The sequence below is a fragment of the Panthera tigris genome, chromosome C2 (assembly GCF_018350195.1).
Source record: "Panthera tigris isolate Pti1 chromosome C2, P.tigris_Pti1_mat1.1, whole genome shotgun sequence".
Lineage (NCBI taxonomy): Eukaryota > Metazoa > Chordata > Mammalia > Carnivora > Felidae > Panthera > Panthera tigris.
The window spans coordinates 89,851,094-89,877,770 of record NC_056668.1 but is presented as its reverse complement, the minus strand read 5'-3'; the positions used below and the strand labels follow the sequence as shown (position 1 = coordinate 89,877,770).

At 35.8% G+C, this 26,677-nt stretch overlaps 1 protein-coding gene across 18 annotated transcripts in view; it reads left to right on the top strand.

The window, feature by feature from the left end:
- NAALADL2 (N-acetylated alpha-linked acidic dipeptidase like 2) overlaps positions 1 to 26,677 on the top strand; it is a 1,331,477-nt gene that overhangs the window by 1,261,292 nt on the left and 43,508 nt on the right. For all 18 annotated transcript variants that reach the window (XM_042998927.1, XM_042998921.1, XM_042998913.1 and 15 more), the window contains 2 exons: positions 9,096 to 9,189; positions 21,916 to 22,114. In XM_042998927.1, coding sequence (XP_042854861.1) covers positions 9,096 to 9,189; positions 21,916 to 22,114 — 293 coding nt within the window. The remainder of the gene's footprint in view (positions 1 to 9,095; positions 9,190 to 21,915; positions 22,115 to 26,677) is intronic.

Below are 26,677 nucleotides of genomic sequence, written 5' to 3'. Positions count from 1 at the left end.
TGTGAAAGTGATATAACTTGTCTCTATCAGGAAAGTAAGTCTTATATTTCTCTTTTCTCCCAGTAGCACAGCGATGATCACGCAATAAAAAACTCAATATATACTAGTGAGATGGTTCATAATTCATCTACTATTTGTCATATTATATCACACCATGCCATAGCAACTCAGTCTCTCAATTTCTTTCTCACACTAACCTATAAAATAGGTGTTATAATTATCTCACAGCACAACCTTCTAGAGTGGGTCTATATTGCACCCTAACCCTGACCAAGGACATAAAAACAATCCTACAATGATAGTTGAACTTACAGCTTAAGTATAAGGCATAAACCATGGTTGTTGTAATTTGGAATTATAAACATAGAACAAATAACATATTTACTGAACATCTCTACCTGTAACTAAAAAAAAATACATTATGGAACTATGGTATTGGTATTGCTTTAATAAATCTATTTTTTTCCAATGTTAATAAATTAAATAAATTCATTCAAAGCAATCATTACAAATACAGTCATCATCTTTGTCAATGAGATAAAATAATTGAGGGGGGGAATATTCCTACCGTAGATAGGAATATTTTCAGTTTTGTAAATAAAATATTTTCACTTTTGTAAATAAATATCTTTTTTTCCCTTTAGACAGGTGAATAACGGAAAGATTTTTGCTAAAATCAGTATAAAAATACCTCTCTGCAAGGCAATAAAGCAACATATTATTACAAAGTTTAACCCAAAATTACATGTGTGTGTGTTTATATGTTTATTTTCCTCTAAAATTTCTAAAAACAGTCTTCTAAACCTTTAAAGACCTAAAATTATTTTAGGTTGAAGAGAGAAACTTTTATATGGCAAAATATGATTTGCCTTTATTACCCTTAAAATCTAGAAGAAGGCTGTATTAGTAATTATCTTTCAATAATTTAATTTTGCCTGATACCAATGAAAACAATAACTCTAGAAATAGCAATATTACCTACTGAGAGAAGAAGGTCTTTGCAATGTGGGTTCATTAATTAATTTTTCTATATAATAATCCTTTATTTTTTTAAAGACTTTTACTACTATAAAACAACTTTGTTGTTGTTCCAATGCATTCTTTCCTTATCCTTTGCTCAGGGGTAGGGTGGTCTGGGAAGAGTTGAGAAAGAAGGACATAAGGGTCTTAAGAAGATTGTGTGATTGTAAAGTTATTAAATAGCATTTCAGATAGCTCAGGGGTGTGTTGTCACCAAGATGGCAGACCAGGAGATCCAAGCACCCATCTTCCCACAAAGAAAAATTAGACAGCTGTCCAAGAATGAAAATAGCTCTGGGAGATCTCAGGAGCCCACCTAAGGAGTTTCAACAAAATAGCAGAGCAAAATAACCTGTGAATAACCACACAAAAAGAGTAGGAAGAACAACTTCATTTTGCCTGCAACATCCTGTGGCCTAGGTCAGCACTGCTCAGTGCCAAGAGAGAACTGCCTAGCCAGAAAGAGTTCTCATTGCAAGCAAAATAGAGCAGAATGAATGACCAGATGCCCTAACCTTTTATAGCTACACAAAGGACCTGACCCTACTCCTATCACTGGCCTGCACCTCTGTGTACCAGCAACTAGTCCCTCTGTAGTTATGCATGTGCACACAGCTGGTTCCAATTTGTATGACCAGCCATTACTGTGTGTGCACCTATGGCTAGCCTCTGCAGCCACATGAGTACACACCGACAGCCAAACCCTCCATAGTTGCTTCTGTATCTGAAGCCAGTCCTGACCCCTGTCACAGGCCTCTACTGCTGCAGGCACTTGCAAATAGCCCTTGTAGTACACACCTGAGTGCTGCTGACACTGACTCCTGTTACCAGAGCCTCCAAAGTGCATTGGCCTGCAACTAGCCCCTGCAGCCACCTGGGTACACATTGATTTCCCAGGTCCTGCAGCTGCTCATGTACCCAAAGTTGGCCTCAGGCCCTGCTGCTGGCCAGCACCCTTGCCAATGTGTGTGTATGCCTGCAGCTGGCCCCTGCCACTATGCAGGCACCTGCAGCCAGCTCCATAGCCACATATGTGCACACCACCGGCTCTGGCTACCACCACCATATGCCCTGTTCCCTTGCCTTTGAGAAGCCCAATAGCCCTTGCAGCCATTCAGGGCCCCATACAGCTCTTGCTTTCAAGGATCATGCAATTGTCAATGTCATGCACTTCAGCCACCTGAGCCAATGAGATAATTTGCCACCCCAAATCTCAACATATTTGTGAATTTTAGTTTTCATCTTGACATTGATTTCTAGTTTCATACAATTGTGATCAGAAAAGATGCTGGATATGACTTTGATCTTCTTAAATTAAGACTTTTTTGGTGGCTAATGTTTCATATGTCTTGAGAAGAATATATATTCTGCTACTATTGGATGGAATGTTCTGTAAATATCTGTGAGGTCCATCTGGTCAAATGTCTAGTTTAAGTCCAATGTTTCATTAGGGATTTTATGTCTGGCTGAGCTATCCATTGTTGAAAGGGATATTAAAACCCCCTACTGTTACTGTATTGCTGCTATCTATTTTCTCTCTTCAGGTCTGTTAATATTTGCTTTATTTTATTTTATTTTATTTTATTTTATTTTATTTTATTATTTGAGAGAGAGAGAAAGCATGTAAGCAGGGGAGAGGGGGAGAGAGAGAGAGAGAGAGAGAGAGAGAGAAAGAGAAAGAGAAAGAGAAAGAGAATAAGAGAGAGAATCCCAAGCAGGTTCCATGCTCAGTGCAGAGCCCAATGTAGGACTCAATCCCATGACTCTGGGATCATGATCTGAGCCAAAATCAAGAGTAAGACGATTAACCAAGTGAGCCACCCAGGTGCCCCTGCTTTATATATTTAGATGCTCCAGTGTTGAATGCATAAATATTTACAAATTTTATATCCTCTTGTTGGATTGACTCCTTTATCATTATATAATGACTTTCTTTGTCTCCTGTTACCATCTCTATTTTTATATAAGTTAAGCTGCCTCTGCTTTCTTTGGGTTTCCATTTACATGAAACTTATTATTTTCTCTTCACTCATTTACAGGCTGGTTGTGTTCCTAAAGCTGAAGTGAATGTCTTGTGAGCAACAGAGAGCTGGGTCTTGTGTTTTTACCCATTAAGCCACTGTATGTCTTTTCATTGGAGAATTTAGTCCATTTACATTTATGTCTTTAAATGTTTACTTATTTATCTTGAGAGAGAGAGAGAGAGAGAGAGAGAGAGAGAGAGAGAGAGAGAGAGGAAGGGGTAAAGAGAAAGGAGAGAAAGAAGACTAAGCAAGCTCTACACTGTCAGGGAAGAGCCAGTTTCAGGAACCAGGAGACCATGACATGAGCTGAAACCAAGAGTCAGACACTTAAATGACTGAGCCACCCAGGTGTCCCTAGTCAATTTACATTTAAAGTACTTATTGATAGGCATAGACTTATTATTGCCATTTTGTTAATTATTTTCTGGTTGTTTTATAGTTCTTTTGTTTCTTTTTCTTTTGCTTTCTTCCTTTATGATTTAATGATTTTCTCTAGTGGTATGCTTCAGTTGCTATCTTTAATTTTGTGTATCTCTTATAGGTTTTTCCTTTGTTGTTACCATGAAATGTATATAAAGCATCTTATATTTATAGTAATCTATTTTAACCTGAATACAACTTAAATTCAAATGCATACTAAAGCTTGATACTTTTAACTTCCACACCCCTTACATATTATGTTTTTGATGCCCAATTTCATCTTTACCTTGTATATACATTAAAAACTTAATGTAGTTATTTTTAATATTTTTGTCTTTTGGTTCATACTTGATTTATGTGATTTACCCACCACCATTAAAAATTAGAGTATTCTGGATTTAACTACATATTTATCTTTATTGGTGAAATGTAGCCTTTCATGTTTTACTATTACTAATTATCATCCTTTTGTTTCAGATTAAAGAGTTCCTTTCAACATTTCTTGTAAAACTGGTCTAGTGGGGGTGAACTTCTTCAGCTTTTGCTTGTGTGAAAAACTCTTTATCTCTCCAATTCTGAAGTACTAATTTGCTGGGCAGAGTATTCTTGGTTGGCTTTTTTGTTTTTGTTGTTTTGTTTTGTTTTGTTTTGTTTTGTTTTGTTTTGTTTTTAGCACTTTGAATATGTTATCCCAGTCTTTCAGGACCTGCCAAGTTTCTACAGAAAAATGTACTGATGGTCTTATGGAGGTTCTCTTATATGGAACAAGTTGTTTTTCATTTGTTTCTTTTAAGATTCTCTTCTTGTTTGTAACTTTTGAAAATTTAATTATAATGTGTTTTGGTGTGGTTCTCTTTGGATTTGTCTTATTTGGATCTTATAGGCTAGGGAAGTTTTCAGCCATTTTTTCTTTAAATAAGCTTTCTACTACTTATGATTTCACTCATATCTGGAATCTAAAAAATAAAACAAATGAATAAACAAACAAAAGCAGAATCATACCTATAAATACAGAGAACAAACTGGTTGCCAGAGGGAAGGGGATTGGGATAATGGACAAAATGGGTGAAGGGGAGTGGAAGATACAGGATTCTAGTTACAGAATTAATAAGTCACAGTGTAGGGAATATAGTCAGTGATGTTGCAATAGTGTTGTATGGTGAGAGATGGTAGCTACACTTGTGAGCATAGGATAAGGTTATAGAGTTGTTGAATCACTATGCTGTACACCTAAAACTAATGTAGCATTGTGTGTCAACTATACTCAAATTAAAAAAATATATATAAAACTTTCTGCCCCCTTTCTCTTTCTTTTCTCCTCCTGGGACCTCTATAATGTGAGGATTGATCTGTTTGATGATATCTCTTAAGCTTCCTACACTCTTTTTTATTCTTTTTTTTTTTTTTCTATTTATACTCCTGATGGTAGGAATTTGTATCTTTGAGTTTGCTAATCCTTTTTTCTGCTTATTCTAGTCTGCTGTTGAACCCCTCTATTGAATTTTTCAGGTCAGTTATTGTATTCTTCAATTCTATGATTTCTGTTCTATACTTTTTCAATATTTCATTTATCTTTATTGAAATTCTCACTTTTTATGCATTGTTCTCCTTATCTTGGTGAGCAAATTTATGACCATTATTTTGAGCTTTTTATCAGGTAGATCACATATCTCCATTTCATTAAAGTCTATTCCTGGAGTTTTATCTTTTCTTTATTTGGAAAATATTTCCCTGTTTCTTCACTTTTCTTCACTCCCTATGTTTCTTCCTGTGCACTAGATAAAACAACTGCCATTCTCATTTTTGATGGAATGGTCTCACATAGGAGGCAAACTGCATTGTTCAGCCTGGTCCTAGCTCTTGCTTGTTGCTTAAATCTTTGTGATTTGGCTTACAGTAGTTGAGTGAGCATGTGCCAAGACCTGTGAGTGTCCCAAAAGGGAGAATCTCAGTCAGCAACTAGATGCAGGCTAATTGGAAGCAAGACCATCAGGCAGCAACCTTTTAAAGCATGCAAATATACCTCTTTCAAGGAAAGACTAGGAGACAGGCATTTCCATAGTCTTCCTAGTGTTGAACCCTAAAGGGATAGCCAGTTAAGAAGTCCTTCTTTGTTGGCTACAGTCCTGTGAAACTTGTGAATGCAAGCTCCACTTGCCTCCATAGCCAGGCCATCAAGGAGTATTTCCCCTGGGTGGCAGTTGCAAAAGCTGGGGTGCCATATATGTATATAAACTCCTTCCAGGAGGATATTGCTGTTGTCAGGCTACAGGAAGAATGCTAAGATCAAGTCTATTGGATTCCCTGTTCTTTGGGGAAGATCTGTCTGTCCCTAGATGCATGTTGTATTAGAGGCCTACCCCTTAGGCAGCAGTTTTAAAGTATGCAGATAGTCCTCTTTCAAAGAAAGACTGGGAGATTGGCATTTCTCTCTGCCCTTTTTTGCACTGAGCCCTAAGGAGATAGCTGATTAAGAAGTGTTGCTTTGTTTGCTACAGTCCTATGGGAAATCAAACTTGAAAAGTCAAGCCCCACTGGCCATCAGAGCCAGGCAATCAAGGGTGCCTCTTCTGGGAGGCAGCCACAAAAACTGGGCACCAGACATGTGCTCAAGCTCCTTTCAGGGAGACACTGGTGACCTGGAACAGGGCAGAGAGAGAATGCAAAAATGGTACCTGCCAGTGTCCTCAATCTCCAGAGAATTGCATTTGGCCCTTAGATGTGTGTTAAATTAGAAGCCTGACTCTTGGGCTGTTGCTTTTAAGATAAGTTAATAGACCTCTTTCAGTGGATGACTGGGATATAGGCATTTTGGGCTTGCTACCCCTTCAGTGAGCCCTGGGGGCTCAAAACAAGTCCTCTCAAGCACCTTAAAAGCTGTTTCTTTGTTTGCTATAGGTTTGTAGGTTTTATGGATCCTAGTCTCATTGGCTTTTAGGGCTAGGTGTTTTGGGTGCCTGTGCCTCAGGTGGAGGTCTTAAAAGTTAGAGCACTTCATGTTGGATCCAAACCCTTTTCTCCTCAGGGAGAAATTGGGAGTTATGAGGTTTTTCCCAATTGTATATTAGTGTGATGTGGTAGTGTTTATGGTCAGAGTGTGTCTCAGCCTTTCTTATATATTTCAAAGTGGGTTTTTTTTCTCATTCACCTGATATGTAGGAATCACTCAATTAGATGTTTTTGTTTTTGTTTTTGTTTTTGTTTCCAGAGGGAATTGTTTTAGCATGTAGCTATAGGTTCAGTGTGTCCATGGGAGGAGGTAAATTCAGGATCCTCCTATATCACCATCATGGACTAGAACACAGTAAGGCTTATATACACTTACCTTTTTAACAAAAGGTTTATTTACCCACTACTTGCCTCTAGGTTTGTCAAGATAATCGAATGAGATATTTAGGTGTAAAGCACTTTGGAAAGAATGGGGCCTTATATAAATATAAGGGAATGTTGCCTTGGCTTGCTTGAAAAAGAGTGGATGAGAAGAGTGTGAGTGACTCATCTCTTCTTCATGGCAAGACCTACGCAAATCTCCCTCTTGCTTATGAAGCTGCAAATAAACCCAACTTAGTCCAAACATTCTATCATGGACCAGGTGCCTTAGAAAGTCCCAGTATTTGTTGTCAGGTTCTTTTTGAGACAAATAGCAAAGTGGCTGGCTTATATTCCAGTTGTTTGAGTTGCCAGATGACTCTTAAAATAGAACAAAACAACTTTCTCCAGCAGCAAAAAGTGAAGTTGCCTTTCTCCTCCCTCCACCTTCTTTCATTTTAATCTTTTATGATGTGTGGTTTCCAGATTCCAAAACTGTAAACAAAACATGTCTGTTCTGTAGTTTCTATTATCCAGTGCAAATTGAAAAAAGGAACTATAATGCTTCTTAATCTTTTTTAAAAATTCCTTTTTACAAATAATTTATTTCCAAATATCAGCACTTCTTACATGATTTGGATGTAGTGAGGTGGAATGGAGACAGAATTCATATCCACCTACTGCAGATAAAGCTTTTCCCCTGAAAAACAGCATAATCAAAGTAGGCAGTTTCCCAGGATTTTTGTGATCACCATGCTGGGGATAAAACTCTGCAAATAAACCTTAGGCATTGGGAATAAGTGGTTGCTACATTTGGGAGAAAAATATCTCAAAGAAATAAGAGGACATCAAAAGTTTTTCTTCTCCTTCTTTATTTCTAAGAGATGTCTTTCTCCAAGTATTTAGAAGAAGATAAAATTGAATTGTATTTTTATCATGATATGAATTGTGCAAACAACTGGGAATTATAACTTTAAAATATTAAATGGAATTTGACCCTTGTTGGATATGTAGATTTGAATATCTAACATCATATCTTCCTTGTAAGTTGTCTCTTTTACGTGTTCTATAATGTCTCAAGTTAGTGTGCTATTTTCCCCCGTGTAATTTCACAGGACAATATTTTCATTTACTAACAACTTTTCATAGTACGTTAATAACATCAACACAGCCACATTTCCCTGTGTGAAAGATTCAGGGTTATAAGAGATGAAGGGACATTTGTTAAGCCTAGGTAAATATTCAATATCAGTTTAGAGAGAGGGAGAGTAACAATGGCATTTACAGCCAGCCCTAAGTTCCTTTGAGATGTATATGAATACATTTGACTTGTTCAGTCTATGAAGCAGATGCTAGTTCAGCTGTAGTACATGTGTTGGTGTCCAAACATAGTTTTGGAATATGATGCGGGTGCGGGGAGAGGGGCGATGTGCATGTATGAAAATTCCAGGTATGAGTTTTGGGGATACCATTAAAATTATTTTAACTCAACTTAAACATTGACCTCAGAGATATATACATGATACTGGTTTTGATACATTTTGGAAAAGTAATTAGAAATCAAATAAAGCATTAAGGAAAACAGTAACTAAGATTTTAATGGAATTTTTTGGACTAAATTATATATTTTTCTAGTTCCAAATGAAAACAGCACTGCATTTTATTCTTTTCTTAAGTTTGTATTTAAATTTCAGTTAGTTAACCAACACTGTAATATTAGTTTCAGGTGTACAATTTAGTGAGTCGATACTTACATACAACATCTGGTGCTCATCAGAACAAGTGCATTCTTTAATCCCCATCATCTATTTCACCCATTCCCCCCCACCCCCAACGATCTCCCCTCTGGTAACCATCAGTTTGTTCAGGTTAAATTATATTTTAAATGAAATAAATGGATCATTAATTTTATTTGGAGTTTTACTTAGTCTCATAACCAAATATTGATTTTCAGTTATATTTATCTTTATTCTTTGTTTTATTGTGTGACTTTCTGAACTGCTTTATAAGGAATTTTTTTTAAGTTTAAATATTACAAGTTCTTCAATTAAGGCAATATTTCTTAATATTTTAGCTTAAAAAGGAGGAAAATTTTATATTCCTTCATACTATTTTGAGACATGAAAAATACCATGAGGGTTTTTTTCTTTTTTTATAGAAAAGAAAAGAAAAAAGAGTTTAAAAGGAAAAGATATCTTATAAAAGTATATTTTCCCCTATGTGTTTTACTACCGTGGTTATATAAGAATGCATGAAGTAATGAAAAACAAACAAATCAAAAACCCTTCAAACTGAATGCTACCATCTTTTTTTTTCTTTCAGCTCTCGGGAGAAGTGATTTTGCAAATTGCCAATGAACCAGTTCTGCCCTTTAATGCTCTTGATATAGCTATAGAAGTTCAAAACAGTCTTAAAGGTAATTTTTCTTTGAATTACAGTAATTTTAGCAAGTGAAAGATGGTTCAACTAATTTTTAACAAGCAATGGATAAAAATATATGCTATGTTATTAGCTATGGCAATGCAGTGACTCCCTTCTTAGAGAGGATTATCATGAGAAGGGCTTAGAAGAAATATGAGATTTGTAATTTCAAACTTCTGTTATCATTTTCCGCATGGCAAAAATATAGTTTAGGTATTTTCCCAAATAAATAAATAAGTAGGCAAGTAAGTTTGTATCTAAAATTCAATCAATTCAAATCAAAATCAATCCAAATCAAGCCAACCCAAACCAATCTTTGGGATTAATTTCTGAAGTATGGGCCCCATTTCATTTCACTAAAGTGTTGGCTCATCCTAGATTAAGGGTGACAAGAAGAGAATTATCTCCATAGTTTCTATTTCAATCCCTTCATGTTTGAATAGATCTCTTCCTGCAGAATTCTAATAATTACCTTCATTTCCCCTTTATCTACATACAAATCTTTCAACAAGGCTTATAATTTTTCTGTATTAACCAAATACAAAGCCAGTATTGTAATTAAAGAATGCACCCTCCTCCTTTTTGAGTCACACATCTTATTGACAGATATTTATGTGTGATTTTTAGACATAAACTTCTCAATACAAAATTCACTATTTTATCTAAGTACCTAAGCAGTAATCCTTACAAAATGGATTATTCTTTTTCTTTCTTAGAAAATGATTTATTCTTAACAGCCAAATATTTCAAGTTTCTGAAAATTTAATTCCTTTTTTTTTTTTTAATTTTGACTACTGGGATTGCTTCTTAACCTGAAGAATACTATGACACAATTTTTCCTCCCTCAGTGATTCTTATGACTTTTATTATATTGGCTGTAAAACCCTAAAAGCACTTGAGCTGTTTAGGGTTATTTGTTCCTATATGAAGTAGCCTCGGATTGCTCTTTTTTGGTATATTTAGGTTGGTCTCTATATAGTTTCCGTATTTTCCACTTTTGTCAAGTTTCTATCTTAGATTTGCTTGATGCAGAGTTGCCACAAACCTTCAATTTTAAGAAATGTAGTATCTGTGAAAATCAGTAAAACAAAATACAACAAAATGAGGTATGCCTATATTTTGGGCAGCATTGGAGCTCAGAAGAAATATATATATATATGTGTATATATATGTGTATATATATATATATACGTGTATATACATATACGTATATACACATATATATATATATATATATATATATATGTATTCGTTTATTTTTGAGAGAGAGCACATGCATGCACACGTGTAAGCAGAGCAAGGGCAGAGAGAGAGAGGGAGAGAGAGAGAGAGGTTTCTCACTGCCAGCACAGAGCCCGAGACAGGGCTCGATCTCACGAACCATGAGATCATGACCTGAGGCAAAATCAAGAATCAGACGCTTAACTAACTGAGCTATCCAGGTGTCCCAAGAAATATATTTTTAATGAGATAAGTCAGTACAATTATTCAGCCTTCAGTTGGTGATTCAGATATAGAACTGACATAGTTGGATTTAATCAGGCTAGAGCTCTAATGAGAGAGGGACAATGACCTAGATAAGTTAAAACTGAGAGTATGTGCACAGGAGCACTCATGAGGGTGGATCAAAGTATCTAAACTGGGTATGGAATAAAAATGAGGAAATGAAGGAAAGGAGGGGGAACAGAATGGAAGGAGGATCAATAAATACTACTTCATGGTGAGATCAAAGAATTGAGTGAGCTAAAAAGACTCATTTGCTGCTGGCCAGCAAATGGGATTATTAAAAATGTGATCATACAAAGAGTTCAGATATTGGTAAAGACAGCGTTCAGGAGAGGACATGACCATGGAAGTGGGATAAGCAATCACCAGAAGAAAAGAGGCTAAGGAAAGGAGAGTCTAGAGTATATGGGTATTGAAATTGCCAAGAATTCAGATCGAAGTATTCTTGTAAGAGGAAGTGACTAAACCAGGAGCCAAAATCTTCAAAGAATGAGCAGTGATACCTCCTAGTGTGTTTCTAGGGCTAGTGGTACAAAGCATAAGAGAGAAGGAACCACACCTAAGAGGGCTGGGGCCTAAGCAGTATCATTATGGAAGAGCCAGGTTTTAGGTTAAAGGAAGAGGGTACAGAAAATATTCTGAAAATAGGCCAGGTTAATAATCCTTTCTTTAATAGTTATTTCTGAAGCATGTCAGTACAACGGGGTTGGGGGGAAAGCTACAGTTGTTCTACAAAGATTTCCACTGCAGCCTGATGCTACCAAGTCTAGATGAACAGCTCCCAAAATCAAGTTGCTCAGTCAGATGAGCCAGGAGTATTTTGGCTTCTTGCTGGTATATTGGTCTGGTTCTGCTATAGGTAAAGAACTTTTTCTTTGGTTATTGGTTTTTTTTGAGTTTTGTTTCTTTTGATGTGAAACTCCTTGGGTTTCCTTGCTACTTTCACTCAGAAAAATGTGGGCCAGACTTAAGATATACCCATAGTAAAAACACAAAACAAAACAAAACAAAATGTGTCAAGAACATAGATATATAGGAATAAAATTCTTTTGTTATGACCTGAGTATAAATATTTGATCAAAATGATGCAATTTGTCACCTTTAAGCTATACATTTTTATCTTTTAGTCATCATGATTCAAAATTATTTGTTCTGTATTAAAGTAAAAGATCATTCGAATATTTGCTAAATTGTGGGCAATTTGATGTAACTGTTCTATTTTAACTACTTTAGTTATAACCTTATTTGTAAAATAATGTGCTACACGTTAAATGACATCTAATTTTACTGCTTAGTACAAACTTTAATTGTTTATATATATTTTTATTTTGTTATGACAACTAGCAGTGATTAGTCTTAAGTTCTCAATCACAGTTATTACAAAAAAGTGACCTTCAAGGCTAAACTATAAAATTTTGTTTCTCCCTACTGCAAAAAGTTTATGTATGAAGGTCTCTGAAACCCAATTGCATTTTCAACGGTGTAATTTTACCCCTTGACAACCAGCCATCTTGTTTATTTATTACTCTAGTTTACAGTAGCAGGAGACCATTCTCTACTGTTCTCACAACCACCAGAAAGAAGGATAATTTACCAGTGAATAATTTGTTTGAGTTGATTTATTGGATGGTCTTGAAAGCTCATTTTGACTGAGTGACCTTGGCTCTTAATATTTGGTCAATGCCAAACACATAATAGTTAGAGAATGAATATTTATATGTGGTTACATAGAGATGTAGTGTAAATAGTGACTGATGAGATTACTGATATGCTTCAGCTGTACTTGTGGCAAATAAAAGTATGTCCAAAAAAATTGCACACATAAGACACTGGTACTAGTTTGCAGGGGGCAAAGGCAGGTGTTAAGAATAAATGAGTACAACCATACCCTTGAACCTAGAAGCAGACTAAGGAGTATGCACTTAATAACCTGACTAAATTTACTCTTTCTCACTCTCTCTACTTTTTAATGTTTTAAACACCACCTCAAAATAACTAATGACTATGTAATTCTGATGATTTCTGTTAATATCTGCTATTTTTCTTTGTTGGAATTCTGGATGTTAATTATTTACCATTATTGCAAAAACTACAAATGACAAAACAAAGTAAAAGTCATTTCCATTTGATCTGGCTATGTACACATTTATTTAGTGAAAGCCAGACTCAGCAGGAAACAATTTCGATCTGTGTGGCTTGTTGCCACTTCCTGATTGTCTCACTAAAGGTAAAATGGTTGTTGGCAGAATTTCCTCCTGTTCCTTAAGAAACTGACAATGGTAACTTAGCTGACTTTTTAATTTTTTTATTAGCTCTGATAATTCATTAGCACCAATCACTTCATTGTAGAAGGAGGGATATTATTTCAAGGTGATGATGTGACCGAGGCAAGCACAGGCTGTTCCGCTAGATCTGTAGTTTCATATATTCAGTTGTCATTTTGGTTCTTTTCTACAGTCACAAGTAATTGAGACCCATCTGATGTCGTTTCTTCTTTCTAATTTATGATGAATGTCCCAAAAGGAAAAAAAATAAGCATACGCTTTATAAATTGCATGGGTCACCTGTGTGGCCCAGTTGGTTAAGCGTCCAACTCTTGATTTCAGCTCAGGTCATGATCTCATGGTTTGTGGGTTCAAGCCCTGTGTCAGGCTCTGTGCTGACAATGGAGAGCCTGCTTGGGCTTCTCTCTCTCTTACTTTCTCTTGGCCCCTCCCCTGCTCATACTCACTTTCTCTCTCAAAATAAATAAATAAAACTTAAAGAAATAAATAACTTGTGTGATATTTGGCCTCAGCCTATCGGTCTCCAATTTTGGTTTTAGTTAGCATCAATTCCAACTTTTGTCTGGCCTATAGATAGTAAAGTGTGGGCATACTAGCAACCTGGCCCTGTGCCCTCCTGAAAAAATTCCAAATCCATCCATCTAAAATCCAAACAATTCCAAGAAAAGATTTAGTTCCCATGGAAATTCTGAATCATGTTAGATATCTAGTGGTTTGACCCAAACTTGCATTTCTGGGACTAACTGTTTTGTGTGACAAGGACTTAAACTCAAAAGCATTCTCTCAGAAATAGCTTACCTTGTTTGCTCAAACTGAGAGAAATTCAATAAGAGATTGGCCATCCATTGGGTACAATTTCCTAAAACTATGTTTAATATCAATCCCCAGTGTATTTTTGTATGGACTCTGACTATGTAACTATATTAAATATTGTATTTCATTTATTGATATTCCAAATCTTGTTCAAACCAGGAGTTCTTAATAGCGGAGTCTGCAACAAAATCTGGTTGTCTCTGTATTATCAGTGTTTGTCTCCTTAAGCCAGCTTCCCTTTGTCATCATGTCCTTCATCACCCTGAATACTTCATTCAAATTTGGTTTAAAGTTTTCTTTTTAGTACCTACATTAAACATTTTTTATTATGTGTATTTATTTTTGTGAGAGAGACAGAGTGCAAATGGGGGAGGAGCAGACTGAGAGGGAGACACAGAATCCAAAGCAGGGTCCAGGCTCTGAGCTGTCAGCACAGAGCCTGATGAGGGGCTTAAGCCCACAAACTGTGAGATCATGACCTGAGCTGAAGTCAGACACTAAACCGACTGAGCCACCCAGGCTCCCCAATACCTGTTTTATATGTGTAATTACATTGATTGAAATATGGTAATGACTTCCTATCATCTTCCTACTTTCCCATCCTAGTAATAGCTGAATGTATTGTGAATTTTTTTTTCCTTAAGTGTATTTTTAGGACAAAACCCTGTGCCCATGACAGGATAGTACTACAATCCATTTTTCTATGAGTGTTGCCTCACTGGCAACAATTTTAAAGTAGTGTTTTAAAGATTTTTTAAAAAGTATTTACTTATTTTGAGAGAGAGAGGAAGAGTGTGTATGTATGCAAGTGGGAGATGGGCAGAGAGAGAGGGAAGGAGAGAATCCCAAGTAGGCTCTGCACTGTAAGTGCAGACAGAGCCTGATGCAGGGCTCTAACTCACAAACTGTGAGATCATGACCTGAGCCAAAATAAAGAGTTGAGTGCTCAGCTGACTGAGCCACCCGGGTGCTCCTAAAGATACTTTTTTTTTAATTTTTTTTTTTTAACGTTTATTTATGTTTGAGACAGACAGAGAGACAGAGCATGAACGGGGGAGGGTCAGAGAGAGGGAGACACAGAATCCGAAGCAGGCTCCAGGCTCTGAGCTGTTAGCACAGAGCCCGACGCGGGGCTCGAACTCACGGACCGCGAGATCATGACCTGAGCCGAAGTCGGCCGCTTAACCGACTGAGCCACCCAGGTGCCCCTAAAGATACTTTTAATGTTGGCTTATAATAGAACATAAAGTACCCTTCCCCTCATACTGATTAATTTCATTAAAGTTTTTTTTTTCCATTTTCTCGGTTTAGCCAAAACATAATTAAACACACGTGTTATTAAATGTACAACTCCAACTTTCTGCCTCAGGAGGAGACTGATAAAAAATAAACCACACATGAATTTAATTCCTTCTAGGAAGCCTTTGTTCACTCTTCCAAAGCAACCAATAACCCGATCATGTAGTTGCAAACACAACACAGTGGCAGCATCTATGGCCATGAAAGTAGCCCCTGGTTCAATCTTGGCACCAGGCCAACATATGCTGTTGGGACAACTCATTCCACACAATATGTTCAAAGTCTTGATAGATTTGCATCTGTGTTTGGCTATCTGGATCACTGGGCAATATTTAGAATATAAGAAAATCTTCAGAATGTATTGCCAGTGTTTTAAAAGTGGTCAATCTGATTCTTGTAAGCATGCCACTTTGGCACTTTTGCAAAAAAAAAAAAAAAAGGATTTCTATTGTATTTAGTTTAGACATAACTAGCCACTGCCTCCTGGCATATTGCATTTTTAAATAATATCCATTTATCAGTGCGTTGTAAAATCAGTGTTAGACTATTTATCAACAGTGCACTAGCTCCTACACTTCATTCTCTACCTGTTTGTTTTTTGTTTTGTTTTGTTTTGTTTTTGTTTTTGTTTAACTTCTTTAAATAACCAGCTGAGATGATTCACTGTGATTCAGACTAAAGAAACCAGCATGAAGAATAGAAAATGTAGGATAATAAAGGACTGTTGTTTCCTCTGGCTGAAATCGAATTGGTAATTTCTTTTTTTCTCTTTAGTGATGCCACAAGATATTTTTAAGATGACATTAAGTAACATACATTTTTCCCCCAAAATAATCTTCTTCTTTTAGCCACTGTGTTATGTGGAACATAAATCATACTTTTCCTTGTCACTATAAATCAGTGAAGTCTAAGCCATGATTGTGCAATTATTAGCACCTTTAAAACTGTCATAAGCTCATCCATAGAAGAATAGGTTCTGTGAAATACATAGTAAAAAGCTATGTTTGTTTGATATAAAAATGTAGTTTTAGAGTATGACCAGTACATTTCACTCTTAATTTAAGATGAAACTGTGTGAGTCTTTAAAAATACAGTCACAAAATACAACCAAAAGATAGAAAAATGGAAATAAAAATTTAAAACCTTTTTGGAGTATAAAACTCTGAAGAGAGGCCACAGTAGTAAGTAGTAAAATCATTCTTTAAAATAAGACAGCTATATATTTGTGCAGGAGGTTGTAGAACAGACTTAACACATCTGAGTTTATGCCAAGATGAAACTCATCAACATATGAAGTGGGAGAAGAGGTAGTTAGTGCATTTTCCAGGTTCTGGCAGGTTAGAACATATAGATTCAGTGGGGCAATCCAGAAGTCTAAGAGACCTTATGGAAAAGACGTGTATGAAGTGCCGGTAAGCTTCTGATCTGTTAGAAGGTGTTTTAGCATCCTGTACCAACAGTCCTCAGGAGGAACAAGTTTTCTGATGACACCGTGGCACTTTAGAGGTCACGCCACAATGCCCCAGGTAATGTGCTAAGTGTCTTATGTCCATTGTGACATTTAACCTTACTCTAGCCACATGAGCTGAACTGGATATTGTTAAGAGCAATTTAGAGATTAAGAAACTGTGTGGAGGGCAAGGGGTGGAGGGGTTGTGTCTTACTTAGGTGTGTACCTTTAAGTGGTTGGTTTAGGGCTTGAATATGGCTCTGTCAGATTCCAAAGCCCCTGCCCTTTTCACTATACCACACTGCTTCCCAGATGGCTTCAAGGGGAGAATGCTGCAATGTGATGATTGGCTAAAAGGCAGGAGTAGGAATATGTTTCCTTCAGTGTGTTCTAGAGGCTGTCCTGAACTGGCCTCCGTAGATCTCAATAATGTCTCAGTATCCACTGACTTGTACTTCCTCCTTCCTTCCCTCTCTCCCTCCCACCTTCTTCTCTCCTCTCCAATTAATATCACTACTGCTTATAATATCCAGCTCTGTTCTTTGTATAGCAAGATGGAAAAATGAAAGGGTTGAAGTTAGAGATAGATTCATCTTCCAGAAGGCTGAGGACTGGAGGAATAGGAAGGGATTAATTAGTAGCAATTAATATTTTTGTTTACGGATGGAACACCCTCAACAGCTTTAATATAGGGAGAGTCCCAGAACTTCCAAGAGTTGCATTTTAGATGACCTTGATTTCTGGGCAATTTCTGTCTCTCAAGTTTCACTTCTTTCCTGGATTTACTTAGAATATTTTTGTATACAATAAGCTCTTCAATTATCCTCATGAGGATTTATTTTATTTGATCCTTATTTATTCTTCATTTGTGGGTTATTTCTAACTAGATTAGGAATCTATTAAGGTTAGTGATTTAACCTTATGTCTTTCCCTTTCTCCCAGTACTTATAGGACAGAACACAAAATAGGACTCAGTAAATTATTTACTGAAAATACATTTGTATTTTACTTTGAGACAGAGGAAAAATGCATTGTTTCTGTTTGAAATTTAGAAGTGCATTTCAATTGTTTCTTGAATAATATCAAGATAATTTCACTAAGCAGTCTCCATTATTTTGTATTATATTAAGGTTGATTTTCAATATTCATCACAAATTGATATGTTCTACTATGCTATAAAAAACTTAATGGTTGACTTTTCAACAGAAGCAAATATGTAAAAGGATCATTTTGAAGTTTGGCTGTTTAATTCCTTTACCCCTTTTTTTTATGTTTTTATGTATTTTTGAGAGAGAGAGAGAGAGCATGAGCAGGAATGGTGGAGAGACAGAGAGTGGGTAACAGAAGACCAAAGTGGGCTCTGTGCTGACAGCAAGGAGCCCGATGCAGGTCTCCAACTCACAGTGAGATCATGACCTGAGTCAAAGTCTGATGCTTAACGGACTGAGCCACCCAGGCTCCCAGATTCCTTTATCCTTTACATTATCTCTTTCCTTGTTACTCAGAAGTTTGAGATCCAGCCCATGGAAAGAAAAAAAATGGCTCCAGATTAATAGGCACCACAAAATAACATTGCAAATCTTTACAGATGTGTATGCAAGGAGGAGTGTTATACAGTGTGGAGAAAATTTGAGAAAGTGAAAAGCAGCATCTCTGAGAATAAAATCATTAGTTATGGTATTTTGGGGCATGTCTTTAAAAAATGCATTGGTAGTAACTTATACTTAAGATTGTGTACTCTGATAATAGTAACTTCCATTTATATAGTTATTTATATGCTTGGAGAGTGAAATGACCATTTCTGCATTTTCCCCCAAGGAAGCTAAAAGACAGTAATATTAAGTAATCTATTCAAACTTACATTGATAGTAATTAAGTAGATGAGGCTCTTACCTGGTTTTTGATACCAAGACCTTGGTCTTGAGACTCCATGCGCATAAAGCTTCAAGATAATTGTATTAACTTTCTCTAAGAGAAATCTCTAACTCCCAGTTCGTTTTCTTTGGTCAAAGGGACTTACTACTTATTAAACCTGAACTGTGAAGAGCTTCAATTAGTCCTCTCTTCTCTGACATTCACTGTGCCTTAAATGAAGTTTTATACATATAGTCTTAGTTTTTATGGGTTATTGGCAGGCCATATTTTAATTCAATTTAGTTTAATTTAACTTATCATTACCCTAAAATAGCTTCTTTTCTTTTCCTTTGCAACTCTTATTGATTTTTAGCAACATTAGTTGATGCTCATTATATGCAAAACATTTCCCTAAGTGACTTTTTAGGCATTATTCAGGAAATATCTCTAAACATTATCTTATAATTCAAAATTCTCTCAACAAAATTTTTAATAAATGACTACCATATCTCAGGTATTGTGCTAGCATCTGGAGATACAAAGAGATAAAACATCATGCGGGGTTCTTTTCAGTCAAAGAAAGGAGAGAGACAAGGCAGATAAGGATAAAAACATTACAGATATTATGATGCTGTGATCAGTAGATAATTCATGCTATGTCAGACAGTTTTTGTCTGAGTAAATGGTAGTGAACAAAACTATTAGACAATAATCTCTTCCTTCACAGAGCTGACATTCTAACAGGAATTTGTGGGGTCACAGCTGACTTCGATTTGGTGGTATTACTTTCTTATTTAAATAGACAAGTTCTAATTGGCATTAAAATGGCTATTAGGAATCAGTTATGTATACAAATGATTGCGTGAACATTGAAAATAAAGCTTCTTTTCAATTTGTAACCTAATACCCTTGAAGTGATGTATAGGGTGTGGTATAGATGGCAGGTTTCCACTATCAGGGTTCTTTCTGGAACAAGAAAGTTCTTAAAGCTGTCAGTTCTCTACACCCTCACCACTAAGAAAGATAAATTCATTTAAAGCTAAATAAGGTAGAATGGTACAATTTGTCTCCCTTGATTCAGTAGTAATGTCTTCAATTCTGTAGTGTATGTTAGATCAGAACAGATTTTTCTTTCTTAAATGGAAGACTCTCAAGGATGTTGAACTTGTTTTTTCTGTTGTTCAGTCTTTCAATTCCAATGTAATCTAAATGTGCTTTTTTCATCTTATTTTTTCCCTGTACAAAGATATTTCCTGTAAGTTCACCATACATTAACTTCAGTGAACCATCATATTTTAGGATAAATAGTATCTTTATAAAATGGCATTATTTTTATAATTGTGATTTAGGGTGCTAAATGTCCTCACAACCTCAAGGTTTCTTGTGATATCAAATAAGATAATTAATGAGTATATAATGTACTTTGAAAACACCCAAATGCCGAAACCTGTGAACTCCTACAAATGAGTTTATTCATGTTGTTAATTTCAGTGAACAGAAAGTTTATAAATGTGGCTATACTTTATAGCTCTCATGAAAACAACTTATCTCTACAGAATTTTCTTTTGTTACTGGATTTTCTTCCAAAAGTACGTTATTTAATCTCCTTTATTTATTTAGTAAATAATTGCTGAGTGTAAGAACCATGCTCTCCTCTAAAGAAATTAGCATATGAAATAGTCCCCATCAAATGAAGGTGAAAGACAACAAAGATCACTGTATTGGGTTGGTAATTCTATGACAGACATATTTTATATATCAGCTATAATTCTAACCTAGTTTTTCTTTTCTTACCACATCACCTCTCTACAGTACTTCTTAAACTTTAAAATATGTGTAATAATCTGGGTAGCATGGAGATTCCTGGCTCTACTCCTAGAGAGATTTAGCAGGTGTAGGAATCTTCATTTTCATGAAGACCAGGTGTTTGGGGAGCTGGTAACACTTGAACTTCACTTGGAAAGAGTCCCTTTGTGATCCTTCCCTTTTGCCTAAAATTTTCCCAAGTGAAAGTCCCATATGGCCTCTTCATCTCTCCATCTGCTTATCTCAATGCCATGCTCTCAGGACAGCCAGTTTCAATTTATCAGGTCCATGTTCATTTCATCACCTTGACATGACATAATTCTCTGTCTTGAGTTTCTGACCTTGCTGGAGTCTCCTGAGAACTAACACCACCACTAACTGTTGCCTCACCCAGAGACTGACTCAAATGGCAGGGAATATCAGGAAGAAGATGAGAAGAAAATGCACTTCTCATGGTACAATAGAGGAATGCTTTTTAAACAAGATGTTAAGTCACATCGGCTGGGAAATGCTTACCTATAGAAGAATATTTTTTATAACAATTTATAAATATTAATCATTTAACCTTCATAAAAAATCTATGAAGCAGATGTTTATTTTGTTCATTTTATAGATTAGGATGCTGAGGCTCAGTAACTTACCCCAACATCACACAGCTACTAAGTGGTATAGCAGGGATTTGAACTCAGGTAGTCTGGCACCATGGTCTGGTGGCCATTATCACTATACAAATTCTGTCTTACTCTTAGTTAAAGGAATGTCCTGTGTTTAGTAACACCATTCATATCAAAATGACTTCCAGTAAGTTACACAAATAGAAACAAACTACAAAAAACAAAAATCATCCCCCAAGCAAAACAAGACAAATACTACATAGGATAGTATTTTCAAATCAAAGATGTATTTCAACTTCAAATTACAGGAAACTTTTAGAAAAGCAAAGGAGCCCATAGATGCATAACAATATACAGGAACATATCTCTTGTTCTCAGAAGAGATAACTTTTTTTAAAAATCACTTTTCCCCCAGAAATATAGAATACTACATGAAGAGCATGAATGTTTTAGTCAGAAAGATCAGGCTTCTAATTCTGGCCTGTCATTTACTTGCTTAATGAACTAGGACAATTTGCTTGTCTGAATTAACTCTCAGCTTCCATGAAATAGACATGACAATGCAAACTTTGGTGAATATTAAATGAGATAAATATGTCAAGTGCTCAATATCATGCCTGGAACATAGTAGCTGTCTCTCAATAACCAATACCTATTCACTAGTATTATTAGTAGTAGTAATTATTATTTTTTTAAGTTTATATATTTATTTTGTGAGAGAGGTGGGGAGGGGCAGAGAGAGAGGGAGAAAATCCCAAGCAGGCTGTGTGCTATCAGCACAGAGTCTGATGTGGGCTCTATCCCACGAACCCATGAGATCATGACTTGAGCTAAAACCAAGAGTTGGATTCTTAACCAACTGAGCCACCTAGGTGTCCCAATAGTAGTAATTATTATTAGTAATAGTAATGGTAGCAATAAATTTAATACTCTTCATAGAATATAATGTTTAGACAGAATATTTTTGGTGGAATTAATACATTATAAAAGTTTAACTGATGTTGAATCTTCCTTTTTGACATCATGATTGCAAAGTGCTTATTTTGCTCCTTTGAGGATGTCTCTTCTGAGATGGACTCATTTATTTTCACCAGGTGATCAACCCTACACTCATCAACTGCTAGCCTTGGCGTCACGCCTGCGGGAGAGTGCTGAACTCTTCCAGTCAGATGAGATGCGTCCTGCTAATGATCCCAAGGAGAGAATTCCAATCCGTGTCCGAATGCTGAATGACATACTCCAAGACATGGAGAAAAGCTTCCTGGTAGAGCAAGTGCCACCAGGTTTTTATAGGTAAGATATGTTTATCATCTATATGTTTATGCCCCTCAATTAAATTTTTGTTTAACTTTCAGAACATGTACCTTCTGTGAACTGACACTATTTTTTAATGTAGTTATTATATGTAGTTATATGAGTAATTATCATATGTGCAATTTCAGGACCATTCTCCCCCAAATAACGTTTTGACTGCATGAGCATAGAATAAAGGAGATTGGTTCAGCAGTATCACATAGAAAATGATTAAGAATTTTTTTGACATTAAGCTCAGTATGAGTCAGATATGATATGGCTATTATAAAACCAAATGGAATTATAGGTTGTATTGGGAAAAATAAATGTTTTGAATGAATCAGAAGATAAGCCTATACTATTCTTCCTAGTAAGACCATATCTTGAGTATTGTGTTTAATTTTAGAAGCTACCTGTTAAGAGAAAGATATAGAAGTTTAATATTCAGGGAAGAATGGGATTCAGATGGATCTTGAAACAGCCAGGGGACCCAGAGATATTGGTTAGAGGTCACAATAGAATGATTCCTAGAAACATTTTAACAATTTTAGTGAATATTTTAATAAACAAATTTTGATATGGAAGGGTGATTCAATTTTGGCTTTTAGAGGGAAAATGGAGTTTAAAAAATTATAACATGTTTCACATATTATTATTTATTTAAAGTTGAGAGAGAGAGAATGAGCAGGGGAAGGGCAGAAAGAGGGAGAAAGACAGAATCCCAAGCAGGCTCTGCACTATCAGTGCAGAGCCTGACCTGGAACTCAAACCCACAAACCGTGAGATCATGACCTGAGCCAAAATCAAGAAGTCAGATGCTTAACTGAGCCACCCAGGCACCCCTACACACAATTAAGTTTTTGACTTTTCTACAAGACATAAAATATAAATACACACCCCTTTCTGTGTAATAGATGCATATATGATGTGTGTATGTCTATAACAATTTAATGTGTGTGTGTGTGTGTGTGTGTGTGTGTTTATGTGAGTATGTGAGAAAAGGCAAGAAACAAAGAAGTATTGGAGGAATAGTGAGGCAGAAAAAATATTTGGCCCAGAACACTCATTAATAAAAGACTTCAAATTTAGACTTTTGCACTATATCAATTTATGTTTGTGTGTGTGTGTTTGTATATGTATATAACTATATATATACACACACACACATTATACACACACACATACATATATATATATATATATATATATATATATATATATATATGTATATATAAAATATACAAATAAATATAAATTAAAAATACCCTGGACTATACATATTCTACATGACCAAAGGACATAACTAAGACTAGAGAACTGAAACATAGGAGTACAAATCTTAATTACATATAAGAAAGAAATTTCTGAAAAGTAGTGTTCTTAAAACACTGAATGTGATGCTTTTATAGGGTAGTGAAATCCCTATCACTGTAGGTATTAAAGCATAGGCCAGGTAACTTTAAGAACCTGAGTATCTCGACTATACAAGATTTAAGGTGCCCTTTACTACCAAAATTCTGTGATCTGACAAACACTTGATCTCTCTGCATCTCAATTTCTACATCTATAAAATGAGATAGTGGAATGAGACCTGTTTAAAATAAGAAACCTTTCCTACTTCTGATATTTGGTGATTTCCCTTCATGATTTTAAACTTAAATTCTCACTTAAAATCCTTATATCATTTCCGCTAACATTATGATTGTGTATTCTAAGACTTTGGGCAATGTTAATGTATTACAATGGATATTTGTAAGCACCAGAGACATAGCAGTTGTCTGAAGTTAATAACACTGGCTCTGATGAGGTTACATTCCCGAGGTAGGGATGGGGAAACAGAATGAACAAGGTAACTAAATAAAATATAGCTTATGGTAGATATAATAACTGCTAAAGAAACAATTAAACCACACTATTAAATTCAGCATTATTAAAAAGTCTTAATCAGAATAGGCACATTGTATTTTTAGAACATACAAATTTCCCTCAGTTTAAATTTATGAAAAATTCAGAAATTAATAAAAATCCTACATTAAGAATATAGTTTTATATATTATGATATAGTAGACTCTTTCACTATTTGCCTTTCTTGGCACTTGCACTCAATATAGAAGACCCCTATGGTCTGGGATATTTGTCCAGAGAACTTTGTATTACCCCTTAAATAATAAAAATGATTAAGAAAGTGATTAAGATAGTGATATTATAGCATACCTGTATCCCAGTGTGCAAGCCTCAAAATGTTGATTATGTTAATGTTCTAACTCATGTAAGAAACTTTAGACTTGAAAGCTTGTGGTTCAGTATTTTGGCATTATTTTAAACTATTACTGCAATTATTAAAGAAATACATGTATGCCATAATTCCCTTTGGCTCCATTGATCCATTAATATGCCAATAGCAAACGGATTACAATAGATAGATGCAAATAGATATCCTCGATTTGAGTTATCTGACTTACCTTTATCCAAAGATGTCATGCATTTTTACTTCATTTCTGAAATATATAACATCATCCTACTTCATGTTTTCTCTTGGTAGAGAATTCATATTTCTAAATATTCTTGAAGGAAAAATTTTAGAATTACAACAAAATTTCTACTCTCAATCCTTGTAAGCTGTTCCTTTATGGGCAAGAAAATGTTCAAAGTAAAAAAATCAGTGTGATAACATCATATGCAGTTTAAGAAAATGGAAAAATTGATTAAAATGATAGCCATATGGAGTAAAGATAAAATTGTTAATTACATTGTATAAAAGAACATTTGGTGAGCAGGGTTCATTTTTTTCTAATGTTAAATAACCTTTAGAGATATTATTCACGTAAGAATCTCACTCTTAAACCTGATGGTGTTATGACAATCTCATCAAATATATAAGGAGGAAGTCAAAAGTAATTTGCTTTTTAAGAAAGTTGTTGACAGAAGTTCATTGTATAAAGCTAAATATTTCATTTGGAATTTGGATCATGTCCCAAAGGATACTGCCTCCACCAAAATATCGCTAAACACCGAAACGTTATTTTTGGAATATGTGAAGCAATTTTCTCCACAGTTTGGTATCAAAAGACTCAGAGATTTTGAAATCCTACAATGTTGCCTGTAAACTTGTTGTTTTTCTCATAAATAAACGCTCAATGAACATTTCTCTATGCAAGCATACTGCTAGAAGCTGGCAATGTAAGATCCTTACCTTTAAGGAGTTTGAGTCAAGAGGTAAACTATCTACATCATAAATCAAAAAAAATTGGAGCCTACTTATGCAAATTTCCCAATGAATACTACAGGCAAGAAGTGCTGTTAGGATTCAGTGAAGAGAGAAATTATCTTGTGGTGGACAAGAAAGACTTTTTAGGGGAAGATGGAAATTTATCTGGGCTTTAAGGGAATTGTAGGATGCCCATTAAATTAGGGAGGGCTATAGACTGAATGTTTTTGTTCCCCCAAAATTTATATGTTGAAGCCCGATCCTCAGTGGGATGATATTCAGTGGTGGGACCTTTGGGAGATGACTAAGTCATGAGGGATTAGTGCCCTTATAAAAGACTCCACAGAGCTCCCTTGCCATTTTCTGCCTTGTGAGGACAGAATATCTGTGGACCTGGAAGTGGACCCTCACCAGATGCCACAGCTGTCGGGACTTTGATCTTATACCTCCCATCCTCCAGAACTGTAAGAAATAATTTTGTGTTGTTTATAAGCCACCTAGTATGTAACATTCTGTTATAGCAGCCCAAACTGACTAAGAAAGGGGGAGTTTCTAGGAGAGGGTGGTGTGAAGAAAGACACAAAGGAGAGGCTGTGCATTGTGTACTGGGGAGTAAAGAACAAGAAATGGGATAATTTCAATGGCTATTAGGATCATAATTATGGAGAGGTATTAAGGAATCAACTTGTGGAGTACTTTGAATTTTCTGTTGAGAGGTTTGAATTTTATTTTTTACACAAAAATGGCCATGAAGAAATCTGCATCATTAGGAAGACTTCTCTGGTGCTCCAGATAGGGTGCCCTGGAGCTGGAAGAGAACAGAAACCTTCAGGAAGATGCTGGGTGTAAGCACAGCATGGTGTGATGAGAACCCGATTTGGCATATCGCTATCAGGAATGAAGAGCAAAGGAGTGATTTGGGAGATGGTGTTAAAGGAAGAATTAATGGGGCACCTGGGTGGCTCAGTGGGTTGAGCGTCTGACTTCGGCTTGGGTCATGATCTCACAGTCCGTGGGTTCAAGCCCCGCGTCAGGCTCTGCGCTGACAGCTCAGAGCCTGGAGCCTGCTTCCGATTCTGTGTCTCCCTCTCTCTCTGACCCTCCCCCGTTCATGCTGTCTCTCTCTGTCTCAAAAATAAATAAACATTAAAAAAATTTTTTTAATTAAAAAAATAAAAATAAAGGAAGAATTAATGAATTTAGGGACTGAGTGGCTTTGAGAATCTTACTTCACGTTGTTGTTTAGGATTCCCCTGGGCCTAGCCAGATGAAGCATGAATGAGGGGTGTCCATTTCTCCTCTCCATCCGTGTCTCCAGCCAGTTAGTTCAGACGCTCAGTATCTGAGGTCTTAGG